At 32.9% G+C, this 19,788-nt stretch overlaps 1 protein-coding gene across 1 annotated transcript in view; it reads left to right on the forward strand.

The window, feature by feature from the left end:
• The window catches only part of UST (uronyl 2-sulfotransferase), a 387,714-nt gene that overhangs the window by 209,405 nt on the left and 158,521 nt on the right, over positions 1 to 19,788 (forward strand). The window contains exon 3 of the mRNA XM_051997919.1: positions 14,890 to 15,045. Within this exon, the coding sequence (XP_051853879.1) occupies positions 14,890 to 15,045 (156 nt within the window). The remainder of the gene's footprint in view (positions 1 to 14,889; positions 15,046 to 19,788) is intronic.

Below are 19,788 nucleotides of genomic sequence, written 5' to 3' on the forward strand. Positions count from 1 at the left end.
AGTGAGAAGGGACTGTCTGCACAACTAATTCCAATTGCAAAATGCATTGTAGAGGGCAGAACTCTGAAAAGGTATATTTAAGACTTAGTATGATTGATGAGATAATGTTCTCTAGCTAAGCACATAGTTAGTGTGGTACTTAATGTGATGTAATGACAATATGGTGCTTTAAGGTTTGCAAAATATTTAACATATGTTATTTCATTGGATCCCTTAAACTATCTGTGAATTTTGGTTATATTATCCTCATTTACAGATGAAGAAACTGAGGTAAGGAGAGATTAAGGCATTTGCCTAGATTCACACTGGTGGCTCAGTTGAACTCTGTCTCTAAGTCCAGCTCTTATCTGTCTCCTAGCAACCTAGCAAGTTTGTCTCCTGCAATATAGCTAATAAATTGCCATCTGTCCTTTGCTTGAAAACTTCCACAAAAGGAGACTGTCCTACAGCAGCTCATATCACCTGGATATAGCACTAATTGTTAGGAAGGTTCAAAATCAAGTGAATAAGAGGGCAAAGTCAATGGTGTTCCTCTAGCTCAGTATATTTTCTTTTACTTTGTAAGCTTTCCTCAGGGATGTTAAAATAGGTGGGTGTCAGATAGTATGATGTGGTCGTTTGTAGTTATTTGCTATCCTACTCAGAAACAGTCACTTATTAGGTATAAAAGCAGAAGCAGGGAATGATCTGAGACCAAACAGTTTCTATGAACAATGTCAGAATGTTGACATTGCTCAAATCAATAAGCTAACAAGTATTCTATTGAGCCAGCACAATATGTGTGATAAATATATAAGATATGTTTCCTGCCTTCTATTATCTTGTGGTCTAATAGGAAAGACAAAATTAACATACATGAAACAATTAGATCTCAGTTAAATGCTAACACATATGGCACAAATAGAAACTCATAGAAGGAAAATTCATTGTGAACTGAGAAAAAGCAATATATCTTTTGATTCAGTCGGGGGGAAAGAATATAATCATGGTCAGAATGGTTCTTTAGAAAAATTAAATGGGTATCATTGGAAAATGGATCAGAGTAGAAAGTTTTGAGACAGAGAGAACAATTAAAAGGCTATGATAGTCCAGGCAATGTGGCTTGCTGTGTAGATAGTGATAAACCTACAGTCAGGAAGAACCATCTTCATGACTTCAAATCTGGCCTCAGATACTTATTAGCTGCACATCTCTAAAAAAGTCACTTGACCCCTTTTGCCTGTTTCCTCATCTGTAAAATGAGCTGAACAAAAAAAATGCAAACAATTCCAGGATCTTTACCAAAGAAAACCCTAAATGGGGTCACAAAGACTGAACAAGAATATAAAATATAGAACAAGAAATAACTGAACAAGAATAATCCAAGGGCTATGAGGACCTGAACAATATTTTTGGTTATATGAGTAAAGAAAAGGGACCTATAAAAGAGGTATTATGAAGGCAAAATTCCACTATTTGAAAGAGCATTTAAGTATGTGAAGTAAGAGAGATGAAGAGTTTAGGATGACATAGAAGTTGTGAGCCTTGGTGACAAGGAAAATGTTGGCTTAGTAATAGGGAAATTTGGAATGGAAGTGTTTAGAGGAACAATAATGAGTTCTGTTTGGGGTATGTTCAGTGTGAGATGTCTATAGGACCAGGACATCCAGTTTGAGATATCTAAAAGGCAATTGTTATTGCTTAACTACTGAAGAAAGAAATTAGGGATAGAATTTTTGATTTGGGAATTGGTCATTAGATAACTACATAGAAATGTTAATTGCATCTACAGGAAAGATCACAAGTCAGATCATATAATATAGGGGGGAAAAAAGGGATCCCAGGACATTTGAGGGATATTTGTGGTTAATAGGTATATTGAGAAGATCACTTCATCTAGGATAAAAAAAGTTCATTCTAGAAGTCTTACTATTAATGCACAAAAATCAGAAGACCCAAGTTCAAATTCTAACTTTATTTATTTTTTGATTAATTGTAGATGATCTCAGGCATCCAATTTGAGCAGATTACAACAGAGGAGTAATAAACTTGGCCCTTAAGTTTTCTGGAAGCTATATCCAACTAGATAAATGAGGTACTTATAATTGGCAATGATTTTTCACTCTCCACAATAAAAACATTGTTATAGTTTACAATAGTATTTCCACAAGATTTGTCAGAAAAATAACTGGATTGTAAATCTTTTCAGCAGTAAAGAGGTGATTTCCAAGTTACTATCCTGAACCATTTATGTAAGAGTTGCTAAGCATCAGTCTATAAAAGTTTCAAAGAAATTATTTCTAAATTCAGAAATTAAAATATATTCTCTCCATGATCACAAGTTTTCCTCTCTGGGTGTGGTCACTTAGCATTCTTAATAAGGGAATACAATTTAACCTTAAGGGTAATTTCTAAAACTAGGGCAAAATTATTTATCAGTCACATCATTGCATAGATAAATGCAATTATGCAGCAAACATTAAAGTTAGTGAGTGGCAAAATACAGGAGAATGAAGGACTGTTTAAAAAGCTGCTATTCTGAACAGATTACAACTAGATTTTTAAAATATTTCTCCTAATCCATCAACTAGGCCTTTCTACTGATACATCAAATAGTTTAGCAATGGAAGTGAAAGTTCTATTTTTACCATGGGCTCTTTAAAAAACAAGTTCCTGCTTTATAGATATTATAATGGAATGAGGAGCAATATTGGAATCCAGAGGTCTGGAACAAGTCTGGGCCCGAACATATCTCAACTATGTGAGTCGAGGGAAGTCAGTTCATCTCTCTGAGACTTAATTTGTCATTTTTATTCAGCTTCCAAACAGCTTTGTTTGTGAACAAAGTACTTATACACATTTAAGTCCTATTAACCAGAATTTGTTATTATAGTCTTAACACCATTTTTATAGTATTAAGATGATCTGATGAAAATCAATTCAAACAGAGTTTATAGTCCTGAGAAGGAAAAAAGGAAAGAAGGAAAGAAGAGAAGGAGGGAAGAAGGGAAGGAAAGAAAGAAGGAAGGGAAGGAAGGAAGGAAGCAAGAAGGAAGGAAGGAAGGAAGGAAGGAAGGAAGGAAGGAAGGAAGGAAGGAAGGAAGGAAGGAAGGAAGGAAGGAAGGAAGGAAGGAGAAAGAAAAGAAGGAAGGAAGGAGGAAGAAGAAATTTCTGCAATATAGAGTTGGCAACATTTGTATTTATGTTTATGAAATAAAGTATTTTGAAGCTTGCTTAAATGCTTCTTTGTCATGGACACCATATATGTGTATGTGTATATGTATATACATATATGTATATGTACATATGTATTTTGCACTGTACTCTCTTTCCTAAAAATTTGCACTTAAAAGTCAAAACAGAATAAGATAAGATAGTTAAGATTAAAACTGTGCAGATAGACTTGAAAAAAAAGTACCATTTTTTCCACATGAATTTCCAGTTCTTGGGTCATGTTTATGCCATCCTGAGTGGTAGTTTCCAGATATAAATCTTCTTACTGGTTCAAATCAGGCTTTTAAGTTGTATCCACCCTTTTGGAGAATAACAGTGCTAAGGATGAGAAAAGACATTTTGAATGTGTTTTTTTTCAGATTCTTTAAATGTGTTCTTCTCCTTAAGACAAAGCAGGTGCTGACAAAGCTGAATATAATTGTAGAATAATAGAGTCACACTGACTTAGGGAGATGGAAGAGATCTTAGAATGTTGAGTTCCTGAATGCACACTGACATCTGTGTGTTTATCCTCTTTATCTATCAGATTGTGAACTTCTCAAGAGATATCCTCTACAGATTAGAAAGTACTGAACATGTTGTCAATTATAAATAGATCTTCAGTGCTTAGAGATCATCTAGTCCAACTCCCTTTCTTTTTGTCAAATAAGAAAATCAAGGCCCACAGGGGAGAAGTGATTAAATCAAAGGTCACATAATATATTGGGCTCATAGCTGAAGTTTGGACCCAACTCTGTTGACTCAGTCTATTGTTCTTTCTCTGACAACAAATGATTTTGCTAATCATAATGATTAAAATGAGATTAGAAATATAAAATGGTCTGAAAATAATAACAGTTCCATACAAGAAATTGGATCCTCATTATATCTTAGTGAGGATGAAATAGTAAAATAAAATAAATTATTTGCCCAGCACTAAGCAATTAATAAAAACAAACATCAGTTAGCCAAACTGTGTGGTTGGGGAAAAAAAAAATTGTGTGTGTGTGTGTGTATGTAATTTTGTGTGTGTGTGTGCACACATGTGCACTCAGAATATATGCATTTATGGATGGGACCTAGATTGTGCACCACAAAGAAAGTGTCATATCTGGGAAGATTTACCTAAAAAATATATATTTCTGTACCATATTTTTCATCTCAAAATTCAATATACATATATCATGTATATACAGACACACACTTTATTCCTACCATGCACACTTAACACTTCTGATTAAAATCACTTAGGAATATAAACTGCTTTAATAAAGTTTATCTTCCTATCTATGGGCATCTTGTCATTTATATTTCTAACTCAATGCATAGGAAGTACGTTCTTTCTCTCCCCTTTTACTCTACCGCATACTCCTCCTTCTCTTCCTTGTGTTCATCTGGTTTATCCTTGCACCATTCATCTTTCATCGTGAAAGTTCACATGGATGGATAGGTAGGTAGTGATGAAAAGCACTTAAAGACATGCTTCTAGGACTTCTATCAACTTTTATCCTAGGTAAGACTGAGGCTGTAAGAAAGTCCAGGCCATTTCCTGCAACCACTTGGGACAGAATACTGGAAGCCTTTTTGTTTCCCCTTCACTTAGTATCCTCTCACTCATGAAGAGGCAACTCATTCCAATATTTATTCACCATTCGACAAATATTTATGGAAAATATACCATGTGCCTAATATAGCCTTAGGCATCTGAAACCCTGCCCAAAGAAATATTTTATTTGGTAGGAATGACTCTACATCCCTCACCCAGCACATTGCAAACAAATTGACAATCCAAAGACAGAATATCTCATATTTTATAAAGCCTTGTTTGTGTAGGGAAAGAAGAATAGAGGGTTAAACTCCTGGTTAACTCAAACCAAAATGTTTGGGGAGCTCAGGGTAATAATCTGGTACAATGTCAAAATCACTAGACTTAGTATGAGCATAACTGTATTCACCATAGCTCTTTTCCTTTTAGCTGTGTGACATAAAACAAGTCATTTACTCCTCTTCTTTATTTCTTTTATTTCCTCATATGTAAGTTTAAGGGTTATATGAGTGGATCGCTGGATCATATACTGGGAAAGTGCTTAGCAAGGTGCCAGGTATATAATATGCACTTCAACAATGCTTGTTCCCTCTCCCTTCCAGCTCTGGCTTTTCTCGCATCCAACTGTAGGAGAGTGGGGAGAAATAAATTGAACTACAGATTTGGCTGCATATCATTTGTATAGCCTAGGAAATGTGCCTTGATAGTTATTAGAAAAGAAGGCTGTTGTTATAATACAGGTAATAGAGTCAATTGATATCTTAAAAATAAACAACAGCCAGCTATAATGCAGCAGTAGTTGTAAAAGAAATGGTTCTGAAGGAATAATGGAAGCCATGAATAGGCTGCCTAGGCTTATGTTGCCCTCTCTAAATTATGAAACTACCAATCAATAATCAACACTTATCCTCCATTAGTATTATAACAAATCTACTTTGGACTGTGTTGCAGGAACATAAATTCTTGCATAGAATAGCCTTTGGAGAGGCAACACTGACTTAAAACCCTTCACTTCTAAAACAGACTTAAAAAGAAGAAAAAATTGCCCAAAATAGAAGTCCAGGCACATTTAATTTTTGTTGTTGTTATTCAGTCATTTTAATTGTGTTTGACTCTTTATGATCCATTTGGGATTTTCTTGACAAATATTCTAGAGTAATTTGCCATTTCCTTCTCCAGCTTAATAAGAATAACTTATTAAGGAATTTAATAAAAGTAAGGATAACAGATAAAGATACAATAAGGAAACTGAGACAAGCAGGCTTAAATTACTTGTTCAAGATCACTCAGCTAATAAATATCTGAGGCTGGATTTGGACTTAGCAAGGGGAGTCTTCCTGACTCCAGGCCCCAAATTCTATCCACCAGGCCATCTGGCTGGCCAAATTTAATTTTAGTTCTTCTCATTAGAGTTTTAAAAAATTATAGCTCCAGGTAAGGAGAAAATCTGAATCCAGCAGCTGGGTGGAAAGGCTTTATAGATAAAGGACAAGGGTATTTCTATGTCTATGTGGCCTTAAGTCAGAAGGTCTTGAGTTTGAGTCTGGCTATGAAAATGTACTAAAAGTATAACCTTGGACAAGCCACTTAATCCCTCAGAGCCTCAAAAAACATCCTCTGAGATTATAAGATACTGACTTGTTAACAGTCTGCATGGAAGGAAAAAGTTATTTCTACTGAGACTAGAGTTTCCTTAATGAAAACTTATATTTATACTACCCTACCTGGAATCTCCTAAATTCTAATAGAAAATATTTCCTGTTAGGAATTATCAAAATTGCTAATTATAGATTCTATTTACACTGACTAGTTACATTGATTGGCTGAATAAGCATTACTGCCTTAAACCTAGAATTAAGTGAAAATGTTTCCTTCAAGTCCCATCAAAAATTCTCCCTTTGAGGCAACTAGGTGGCTCAGTGAATAGAGCCTGGAATCAGGAAGACTTGAGTTGAAATATGGACTCAGCTTCTTGTCAACTGTTTGACCCTGAGCAGTTTCCTCAACTGTAAAATGGGAATCATAATGGCACTTACTTCACAGATTTGTTATGAGCAACACCTGGCACATAGTATGTGATTAATAAATGTTTATTGTTGCCTTCTACTGAAAGATTTTCCTTTTAATGCTCCTTAATTTCCATGGCTTCCCTCTGTTCACCATCTTCAATTTATACCTGATAATTTGTTTGAACATATTTGCTTTTGTTTCCTGAATAGTCATTTTATTTTTCAAAATACATGGAGAGAGAGTTTTCAACATTCATTTTTATAAACCTTTATGTTTTGAATTTTTTTCTTTCCTTCTATATCTCCCCATGATAGTAGTATAGGTTAAATATGTGCAACCCTTTTAAATATTTCATATTTGTCATATTGTTGTACACATTTGTCATATTGTTGTTCACATTTGTTTACTCAACTTTCCCATTAGAATGTGAGCTCCTTGAGAGCAGAGGCTGGTTTTTTAAACCTACCTTTATATCCCTAGCATTTAGCATACTGGCAGTATTAATAAATGTTTATTGACTGACTTTGTCCTATATTTGTACTAGTCTTGATTCTTCTCTTTGCTGTAATATCTGCAGTTTTAGGGTCAAAGAAGAAATTAAATCGATTCAAAAATCACTCTTTATAAAAAAGCACCAGAATTTTAATATAAGATATCCACACTTCCCTGAGGAATGCCAATTTTTTTTATTATTTAGAGATTTAAATTGTGTCACTAGTGCTGCATCTGAGATCTGACCCTAGGATTTAGTAGTGGAAACTGACAGTGCCAAACCCATAACAAGCTTTCTCCATTTATATCTTTTTTTGTAAAAAGCAATATAGAAGGTTAAAGGGGCTTCCAGTAGGTCTGCTACAGCCTGCCAGGCATATGTTCAGTGTTTGGTTGCTAGATTAGGAGAAGTCATGCACAAAAACTTTGAAGTAGTCCTTTGGGATGGTCAAGCATCTCCAACTTGACACATGCAGTCCATGAATCAAGTTCTTCTGACTTGAAAGTGTTGTCACTTTTGACATTCTAAGCACGAAACTCATTTTGAAAATTTAACTTCGGCCTGCATTTCTGCAGGAAATATTTGTCTCTTTGGGGAAAATGCAAGCTTCTTGAGGGCATGCGCTGTCTTTTTTTTTTTTTTTATTCCTATATCCTCAGCACCTAGCTAGTGTTTCATACATAGTAGGCATTTTATAAACTGTTTGATGAATAAATGGGTGGATTTACTTTGTTTGGTGTCTCACTTTAAAAATTATAAATTTCCATAAGGATTGTAAAAATAATGAGGCAACTTCCAATTCAGAAACTTTCTGAAACTCTCTTTAGAGAATTCCTGAATTGAGAATTAGGCTATCATTCTTCAGTTTGCATGATTTTTTTTCCTTTTCATTTAATTAAATAGGAAGTTTTGAAAAACACACCTTTTTTTTCTATAATCTTCACCTAAGATCATCTGGGAATTTAATTTTAAATGAATTTAGAAGTGGTTTTTCCATTGATTGTCTTAGACGTTCCAGACTTCTAAGTTCTAGCCTATAAGTTTATAGTTTATCATCAAAATATCAAAATTATTCCTGGCTCATTGTGAAAATAGATTCTTTGAATATAGATCCTGTTATACCATGCTGGTTATTACTTCTCTATGAATAGCATAATCAAGTTGCCTCCCATTATGAAAATATGGATATTCAGATTTCCTAGAATGAAATGAAATTAAATAAAGGTGCAAGGTATCACAAAAGTAACCAATTTAAAATCTGCAAATGTCTTACAGCCTTATCTTAGAATTACAGATTTTGAGGGCAATAAGAGTTCTTTGCAGTACTTTGCAGCACTTCCCCAAAGGGGGAAAAAACCCTATAGAGATGAAGTGACTTGCTCACAATCACATTGACAGAGTTCATACTAGACATAGATCTCCTTACTCTCCATTCCTCATTCACCTCACACAGTTATTTCCAGGCTCTTTCCTCTCAATTACCCTCTCTCTCAAGAAACATAAAAGATTCAAATATATCCCAAAATGAATGGAGAATGAAAAATACAAAATACTAACCACGATTAGAAGTAGCTACACGGTATCTAACCTTTTTATACAATTTATCAATGGGGAAACCAATATAAAAGGATTAAGCATCTTGGCCAAATTCATAAAGCAAATATGATACAACTAACCCTAGAATTGAGATTTTTTTTTTTATCCATAGCCCAGTGTTTTTTTTTTCCATTTCATTCTACTATTGATTTTTATGATGATGACAAGAGATATACTCTTCACTAAGAAATTCTTTCAGAATCATCAAATAAAGCATTCCTAAGATCTCAGCATCATTTTTTTGCATTTAAAAGAGATCTTAGAGATCACTTTTTTTACATATTAAACAACCCAAGGCCCAAATGAGTTAGATGACTTGCCCAAAGTCAAGAAAGTGCTATTGAGTGAAATTCAATTTTAGCTAGTATGATTTTAACAACAGATATATGTTTCATATTGTTATCACATTTGCTAATCCTTTAAAGCAGTTAATTGTAAGAAATATATTAGTATGATTACTAACAAGCACGATTCTCTCTCATCTCCATATTTCTTCCCTTCTTTCCCACCCCAGTTCTCTCACCAATTTTAAGGCTTTAGGCAAGCGACTATTCTATATAAAATGTCTGAGTCCTTTAGTGACATACAGAATAATATTAAAAATCATTTTCCAGAGACTTAAAAGTAGTCAAATCCTTCATTTTTATCCATCCCAAGAAAAGGTTAAAGTCATACATTAGGGAAATTTTCTTTAGGAAACTCTTGAGAAATTTATACCATTCAAATTAGAAGGAGCCCACTGAAATGGAGATAATGTCTACTTGTATTTTTTTAGTTGCCATGTGTTTGTAAAGTCTTCAGTTTACTTGGCACACACTAGAGATGTAAATCTTAAGCTTCAAGGGGGTTATGACATATGTAGGAATTACAAGTCAGCTAACATAAAAACATGTAGTTCATATACTTCAAAGACTGCTTGGATTTTACAAATTATCCATAAAATGAAAACCATTGATAGAATACTCAGTTATAGTTGCCAAGAATATTTTTATTTGGAGGGAATATGTGTGTATTTCTCTAAAGGATAGATGGGAGAAAATTGACAATTAGTAATAGTCAATAGTGAATGAACATTAGGAGACTGTAAGCTAAACATGATTGGAATTCTAGAGTTGAAGTTTCTGGCTACCTTTTGCCAAGTAATGGATAAGAAAAAAGAGAATTTCAAGCCTGACTTGGGAAAGTATTTCATCTTTTCAGAGACATTGAAGATGTGCCCTATAACTTTAACAGAAATTTGAAGCACATTTAGGATTTTATACACATTTTGCAACAACCAGCTTCCCCTCTTTTAAATTTCTATTACAATCAGAGAAGTTTAAAATAATTCCCAAGAAAGCTGTCCATTTCACTAAACATACTAATAGAGAAAAGTAGGCAAATGGCAAAAAGAATATTTTTCTTTCCTTTAAATAAAAAGAGCAAGCAAGAAGCTATCCTGAAATATTGCAAGTGTTATAAATGAGAACATTATTTCATAGGGGGGAGAAAGTAGGGCTTTTTTGTAACATACTTAGCCAGGATATTTCTCATTGTAGAATTCTCAATAATAGAAAAATAAAAGATAAACTCTATGAGCAGGCTGCTAAGAGTTGATCTAACTCAATTCAGGCATTTAGTGTGGCTTGATTAGTTCAACAAAGAAGAAAAATGATTGGATTAATTAATTCCTCTCTATATGAGGAAAGTAAAAATGTTTTATCATTTATTGAGGATACAAGTTTAAAAAAGGCATAGGGAATTCAAAAACATATTAGCAATAAACAGGAGTAAGTCACTGATTTCAAATCCAGGAATGGAATAGACAATCAGAATTAGTAAGGAGAATCCCTATGAGTTTTTGCCTTTCAGTCAAGAAGGCAATATCAATTGGAAGATGAAGATTAAAAAACAAAGATTCTAAAGAAAAATAATATATGTTCTACCTAAAGAGGAACCATATAACCCTTCTAGCTATAAAATAATTGTTTTTAAATTTATTTTAAATAGAACTTAAGAAATTAAAAAAGCATTAAGACAAAAATGGAATGGGGGAGATGACTGCACATGAAACTGCAAATCTATAATATACAACTTGCTATTCCTTTTAAACATATAATAAAATGATCATTTCTTTATTTTTTATTTTTTCTTTCCCCTTTCCCTCCTGGCCCTATCCTAGAGATGGCTACTTAATTTATTCAAAACTGGGCACATACATGCAATTTGAATAATTTGCTGGGTTTTTTTTTTTTTGCTCATTAAATGGGTCCTTTTGGCAAAATCAGAATGTTTGATTAGAAATATGTAGAAGACTTATTTGTGTACTAGTATTCATGTCAAAGGATGTGGGGTGACTATAAAGTAAAAAAAAAAATTAGTCTCTACAACTATACATGAAAATTAGTCACATTGTTTTATAGTCATGTTATATATATGTACTGCAGTTTAGGCTTTAAGTTTTTTGTTTAGACAAATGACCTGAGACTATATTAATATTTGAATGAAAATAGATGTCAAGACTACTGGGGAAAAGACTGAAACACCAAAAGAGAGTTTAATTCATAATCAGGTGACCTGCTTTTGAGATCTCTGTGACATAATTGGCCGGTTTTCTCATCCGTAAATTGAAGTTGGATTAGATGACCTCCAAAATAGCCTTCTAACTCTAAATCTGTACTACTACTTTGAAAAGGTTTACTAGTGATAATAATAACAGCTAACATTTATGGATAGAATGACCTTTATATATATTACCTAATTTGGTCTTCACAACCTGCAAAGTTTAAATGATGCAAAAATTATTATCCCACAAAGCCCAAGGAGATCAAGGGAAATGCCCAAGTTCATATTGCTTGAAATCATGATGCAAACTGAGGTCCTTTTATGCAAAGTTCAGTGTACTTGTATTAATGACACATAATTTGTAATTAGTTTTCTCCTTATGCTATAGTGTCTTTCCTGCTTTATAGCTATAATTTTGTAGATCTAAGTACAACAAAGAAGGAATGAAAAAGGAATTTGTGCACTTAGGAGTATATTAAATTTAAGGAGCAAATGTTCATAATAACTACTTGATACTAAATTCCTATTTTAATTAAACAAGAAACACTTGAGAGTGTTTTATAATTAACAGCTCTGTTAAATTAAGAAAAGATTACTAAATGGTCAGTAACAACTCTGTTTCATTGGCAAAAGAAAACAGAGATTTGAAGCAATTATCTAAATAATTAAGGATTAAATTTTGGTACTGCAAGAATTACTCTGTTAATTTAGAAGAAATTAAGTTTTTTAATCTATACTTTCTAAAAGTCTCAATTATTCATTTCGATATATAAATGGATTCATGCAAGTGGTAGCTCTATAATTGGTTTAATAAAGATTTAATCAAGTCCTTATTTGTATTAATTGCTATTTCAAAATTGAAAAAGTTGATTCAGTTTATATGTATAAGTGGCCCATTCAAAGAAAAGATTTAAGTTTTCTTGGGTTTACAAGCATTGTATTCATAGTGGCAGCTCAATCAATGAGCAATCATATGTCACCACACACTTGGAAGGTGATCACTGCTTTGCTTGTTTTGGGCCATGGGCAATAAATATGCATGCACTTTTCTAAGTCTGAAATAACTCAACCTGCTCTTTTCATTCTTTTCAATTTTGAGCTCAGCTCATTATATCATCACGACTTGCTGCCATGTGTGTAATTATATATATGTGTGTATATGTATGTATGTATGTATGTATATATATATATATAATGTGCTTATATGTATACACATGTATATATGTATATATACACCTATGTGCTTTTATATATATTTATATTTGCATTCTGATGCCTAAAGACACCTAGAGAGCACAGTACATAGAGCACTGGTGCTAGAGTCAGGAAAACCTGAGTTCAAAACCAGCCTCAGAAATTTAGTAACTGTGTGATCCTGGGCAAATTCCTTAATCTCTGTCTGCCTCAATTTCCTCAACTGAAAAATGGGAAGGAAGGATAATAGTACCTCTCCTTCAGAGTTGTTGTGAGGATTAAAAGAGCTCATATTTGCAAAGCATTCAGCACAATGATTGGCACATAATAAAAGGTTAATAAATGTTTTTTTTTCTTTCCTTTATTTTCCCTTCCAATTAATTTCATGTCATAATCTGGGCAAAACATATTGTTTCTCCATTTGCTTTTTCCTTTGTGGAGTTGAGCTCTTTTGAGTAGATATGCATGATATTGAGGTAGTCCTGTATTACTCCAGAGCTTGCATGCAAAGGTGATAGTATAGAACATGATAATCACCACATAAGTGATATAGTCAAGTTTGCTACAAATATCATAAAGAATCAAGCAATTTTTTTTGTACCAACCAGCTGTGAAATGTATGTTTTAGTCATAGCAATATAGATAAAAGGTGAAATATCTTTAAGCATTCTGAGAAAAGCAAATGTTCATTGGCCTTTCAATATGTAAATATCTATGTTTTCCATATTGCCTTTGGCATTTCAATGGAGATAGGATCAGATCATGGGTTCAGGGCTAAAAGTGACTTTAAAGATTTTATGGATGGGGAAACTGAAGTCCAGAGTGTTTTTGTAATTTGCCCAATGTCATTCAGTTGACAGAATACAATTCAAAGCTACTCATTCAAAATCCTGCACAATTTTTAAGATACCACTCTAAATCCCAAGTTCATTCATTATAAATTCAGTTAGTCATTTACTCAATAGCCATTAAGTATCTGTTATATTCATACATAATGGTATACATTCTACATAGTAAAATACTTAAAGTGAAGATTATAAAATTTAGATAAAGAAGGAAACATTTATTTAGTGTGCATTATGTGCCAAGAACTTTACAAATATTATCTCATTTGATCCTTATTATCTCTGTTTAACAGATGAGAAAACTGAGACAAACAGAGATAGTGACTTGCCCAGAATCATAGAACTATTGAATGCCTGGGATTAGATTTTTCGGGCTTTACTGACTCCAAGTCTAGTTCTCTCTTTACCATACCACCCACCTATAAAGCATAAACCTTGACCTCAAGAGGCTTATTTTTTAGAAGGGGAATATGGCATAAATATGATGATCTATAATATTACATGGTAAGTCTATTGGAAAATTACCCTCCAAAAAAAAAGTTTTGTAAGAGATTGAAGACACAATGTTATCGTGGAAGATTTTGTGGAAACAACCTTTAATCTGTACTTTAAAGAATGATTAGTAATTCAATGGATAAAAGAAGGAAGGAGAAAAGTCCAAACATTTTCCAAGGCCAAATACTTACAGAAGAAAAATTATTCTGATGGCAGTACAGAAGACAAATTGGGGGAGGAAGAAAATGAAAGCAGGAAGAACTGTTATAAGGCCATCATAGTGGTCAAGGGAGGTATAATGAGAGACATTATGAAATTGGAGCAGAATGAATAGAGAGGAAGAGTGATCCTTTCCATTAAAGCTAGCCAGCCGCTTCTTTCTACAAAATTTCCTCCATCCTGAGCTCTTAGCATTGAAATAGATTATTTATTACTGAATGGAAGTTAGGGGACAGGCAGAGTTTTATGAAAGGTATGGAAAGATTTAAGTCTGGTAATGAACACTTTCCAATATAATTTCTTGGCCTACCAAAATCATAATCACTAAATCATGCATTTCTATATTGAATCCCTCTTTACTGAATAACTCACAAAGAATTTTATGACCAACAAAAAATTTGAGTAAAAATTTACCAGTCTAATAAATATATATAATATGTGTCCACATACTTTTTTGTAAAGAGGATATGCATTTGAATATATGTATGTTTGTGACAAGTGCATGTTTATACATATATATATACATATACATATACATGTATATATACATACATATATATGCCTATGAGTAGAAAAGAAAAGTAATATACACACATACATTTTTAAGCTTTATAACATTTTTCTGAGCTAATATAAATGGGCTCATAACTTTTGCCTCCTGGCTTACAAACACTGTTACTATGAATTGATGAAAATACAAAACACATTATCAATTTCTAGTGACTATATTAATTCCTTTCTTTTTCTCTTCCCAGGTACTTCCTTTTCCCAGCCAAGTGGTATATAATAGAGTTGGAAAGTGTGGGAGTCGTACTGTAGTCTTACTTTTGAGAATCTTATCAGAGAAACACGGATTCAATTTGGTTACATCAGACATTCATAACAAAACCAGACTGACCAAAAATGAGCAAGTAAGTTATTAAATTTTATTTGTTTCATTTGTATAATTGACATGCATATTTATAGATAGTTGACAACCTATCAGACATCTATGGAAGAATTCTAATTTGATCCTGTATTTTTTCCCAAGATACATAAGGAAATAGAAGTAAAGAATTCTGTAGACTTCTGTTTAAAAAAAAAAAAAGAGGGAATTTTTATTACAGGTTTCCTCCTTTAGGTTCTGATTCAGGGCACCATGAAAAGGCCCTATGGGACATGACAAAATCTTGATTTAGAAGACCTGCATTCCAGTCCTGTCTCTAAGGTTTGCTTTATTTGTGATCTCAGGAAAATCTCTTAAATTTTCTGATTCCCAATTTCTTTTTTTCCCTCAATAGTATTTTATTTTTCCAATTACTTGTAAAGACAGTTTTCCACATTCATTTTTGTAAGATTTTGAGCTCCTAATTTTTTCCCTGTCTCTCTTACCTCCCTCCTCCTCAAAACAGCAAGCAATCTGATATAGGTTATACAATTATTTTAAACATATCTCCATATTCATTATGTGAAAAAAATCAGAACAAAAGGGGAAAAAATATGAGAGAAATAAAAGACATACAAAAATAAAGATGAAAATAATACACTTCAATCCACATTCAGTCTCCAAAGTTCTCACTCTGCAGGTTGATGTAATTTTCCCAATTCTACTAGAATTGTCTTTGGTTTCCAGTTTTTGATCTACAAAATAAAGATAATAATACTAATGACACTTAGCTTACAAGGTTGTTGTGGAAATCAGAAAACAAAACTCATTATAAAGTGTTTTATTAACCTTATAAATGGATAAAAATATTTGATATTATTAATTTATGAAAAATGAACAGTCAATGAGTCAGTCAACAAGCATTTATTAAGTGCTTATTCTGTGTCAGGAAGTGTTCATAAATTAGAAAAGATTGTAATGTTTATTATGTACATGATATAACATGATTACATCAGTCCTATGACATTTTATTCTAATATTCTACACTTGTTGTCTCTTACTAATTTGCCCTATCTCTACAGGTATGATGACAAGAGAAACCTCTTTTCCCCATTATTCTTGTTCTTTCCTTTGGTCAGACAAATACCCAGATAAAAAGGACAATAAGTTTATTCCTCTTGTGTTCTATTACAAGGCTATCAGGAGAGAAAGGTCATTAATTTATTTTCAAATTGCCCCTTTTGAGCACCCCTGACTACAACTATCATTCTGATATTTATCTGACTGGCCAAGCCAATCACACCATCAGGAGAGTATAGCTAAGAAAGCACATTAGAGCTATAGCCAATTAGAGGACCATGTACTGTGGCCAACTGAGCTTTCCATGAATTTGTGGAAAGATTCAATCTGTTAGTCACCTTTCTTGAGTTCTTACTGTGTGCAGAATATTAAGCTAGATGTTTTAAAGATTAAGATAGAAACAGACAGACACTATGACATAATTATATTTTATAGGATTACATTTTCAAACTCAGTCCTAGAGATGATATTGCTTTCTCCTAGTATATTTTGCTTATTGTTTAGTTGTTTCAGTCCTTTCCTACTCTTTGTGATCCCATCCGGGGTTTTCTTGGCAAAGATGCTAGAATAGTTTGCCATTTCCTTCTCCAGATCATTTATAGATAAGAACCTGAGACACATAGGTTGTATGACTTGCCCAGAATCACACAACTAGAAAGTGTTTGAGTTTGGAATTCAACTCATGAAGAGAAATCTTCCTGATCCCAAATCCATTGCTATATTCACTGTTCCAAATGGCTGGCTAATTAACATCAGAGTCATATTTGGATCATATGGTTTGTGTTTTGATCAGCAAGGCACATGTGAGCTCTAGATCAGAACAAGGAATTTTGTATTCATTGTTACTCGGTAACTATCCTCTGGGCAAAAGTTATTTGGTACATTTCTGAGTGCAGTCAGGTGAATTCACCCTTAAGAAAATAGTCATCAAGAGAATTTGTTATAAATTATTGCATTTTGTCTCTTCCCAAATTAATGATCAAAATGCCTTTGAAAACATTCATAGAGAACTTTTTGCACATGATATGATATCCCTATTTAAGTGCTATGTTTATATATTAGAACCTGAAAAGAAAAGAAAACATATTTTCTTTGATTTTTAAGAAACATTTATTTCTAAAATAAATCTTTTTATACAGAGATCAGGTTCTCTTTGACAATTTGACCCAATAGATGAGGGATAATGAGCTTATCCTGATGAATCCATTTTAATAGTTTAGATTAAAAATATCACTAATATGGAGCATATGTCATTATAATTTATTTATTGTTGCCAAATCATTATGATTTGGTTCTAAAGCTTGAGGTTTGTTTAATAGACATGCTTTAAACTCAACAATATTCAGGAATTGCAGAGCAATTCCTTACTTTTTGCAGTCGTCTGACCCTTTGTAAAACAGTGTCTAGTTATTGCCTCCAAAGCCAAAAAAGATGTCAAGAACATGGAGAGAGCAGCAAAGGTAATTAAAGGCTTAGAAAATGAGATGTCCAAGAAAAGTTAAAGGTCTGAAACAGAGAAAGCTGAGGGAAAACAAATAACAATTTCCAAGTATATCATGGTTTTGTGCGGTTGTTTGTTTGTTTTTTTTCTACATAGACACTGATGTCCAGCTGTTCTCCATTTCCTCTAAGGACCAAAGGAGGGGAAATAAAAATAAATTAAATTGACAGTATGAGAGTCTTAGCTTGGATAGGAAAATTAACTTAAAACCAGGAGGGTTATTAAATACTAGACAGGGATAAGAAGATGGTTTTTCTAAAAAAAAAAAAAAATTTTAAAAAGTAGGTTGGATTCCAACTGTTTGACATGTTTTAGGTGTTGTCTATCTGGTGTTTAGGAAACTAGATGAAACATTTTCTTAAGGTTTTTTCCAATCCTGTGATTCTGTGAGATAATTATATATATATATATATATATATATATATATATATATACCCATATTTGTGTGTGTGTGTGTGTGTATATACATATATATGTATACATGCAGTAAAGCCAGATAGCTATAACTATAGAAACATATAGCCATATATGTGTATGTATGTGTACATATATAGAGACAGCTATATAGATATAGAGCTATAGATGGATATAGATATATACACATAGGTACAATGTAACTCAAATGGCTAATTTTTGTTGTCAATAAAACTTGACATATATTTTCTTAGATATCCTAAAACCCCAATAAATTTCAAGACAGGTTATAAAAACTGTAGGAGTTAATAATAAGGTAGAAAATATAAGTACAAAAGATCAACTGAAAAACAGAAAGATAAGGATAAATGTTCCTAAATGACTGAAGAGGATGGAGAAAGTTGGAGAAGGTGACAAGAAGCCAAATGAAATTCTAAATTATCGCATGATCTTAGTAGAGATCTTCTTCTTGGCCATGTATTTATTTTTAAAATCAAGACAAAAATGAGGAAAAGAAATGCAATTTGACCTTAAGTGACCAGAGGAAATTAATTTGTTAAAGAAATATACATTATTCCTGCTCATTTATTGAATGATTAAAATGTATTTATTTGAAGGGGGCATGAAGGAGGATGTTACAGGTGGCACAGCTTAAGTTCCTCCATAAGTGTTGGCAGATTTTCTCCCTAAAATTTTTTGAGTGAATGAATTAACACTTTCAAAGTGTGATATCATTTAGGTTCTTCATTAAGTCAATATCAAGTCCAGTCTTTCATTACTCACTGACAGGAACAAGCATTGATAGGAAAAAGGTATTTCATTTTTAAAACATATTTAATGGAACAATATACTGAAGTGATCATTAAAATGGAAGGCAGGAGTAAAAGAGATAAGATGTTAGCAGGATGGTAAAATTCCATTACTGCTGACCCTATAGGAACAGAAATAACCTTTAGAATTCAGTCTGGGGGAAACTGCATTAGCAGAGCAATATGGGGCTATTCCTGGCCAAGCCATAGACCTGAACTGCATGGAATGCAAATTCAATAATAGCAGAGTTCATGATGACACCACTTGAATATGAGAATTTAATTTAACAACCTTCAGGAAATAGATTTTGATGAGTTTGAGGAAATTTAAAACACTGGAAAGAACACTCTTTAAAATCAGAACACCTGAGATAACATCTCATTTTGTACAAGTTAGTTAACCTTCTTTGGTCTCAGTTTCCTTATCTCTAAAATGCTGAACTTTTACTGAGTAGTCTAAGAATCTCCTTCTGGGTGTTGATCTAGGATCCTGGGAAACATATGGACCTTTTTTAAGATACAATTCCTGGTAAACAAAAAGGTACATAAAACATTCCTTTCAAAGGAATGCTGTATGCCCAACCACAATTCCAGAGAACTAATGATGAAACATGCTACCTGAAATCCTGACAAAGAAGTGAAGAATGAAGCTTTTTGGATAAGGCCAATACAGAAATTTTGTTTTGCTTGGCTATGCATGTTCATAACAGGGTTTTTGTTTTTTCTTGCATTTTCAGTTAGGGTTAAGCGATTACTATAGGAGGGAGAAAAAGAGGATTTTTTTCTGATTGAAAAAAAAATAAATTTCAAAGTAATTCTATAAATATAATAAAGGTGAAGTGACATGAAGTGTATTTTAGGTATTTCATTTCTAGAAGCAGTTATTTAAGCTAAAATGTCAATGACTAAATGTTTGACTTTTTCTCTATGCTCATATGAGTGAGGATCTTAAACTAAACTCACCTTTTGTTGAAGCATTCAAGAT

Source organism: Antechinus flavipes, chromosome 4, assembly GCF_016432865.1.
Source record: "Antechinus flavipes isolate AdamAnt ecotype Samford, QLD, Australia chromosome 4, AdamAnt_v2, whole genome shotgun sequence".
NCBI lineage: Eukaryota > Metazoa > Chordata > Mammalia > Dasyuromorphia > Dasyuridae > Antechinus > Antechinus flavipes.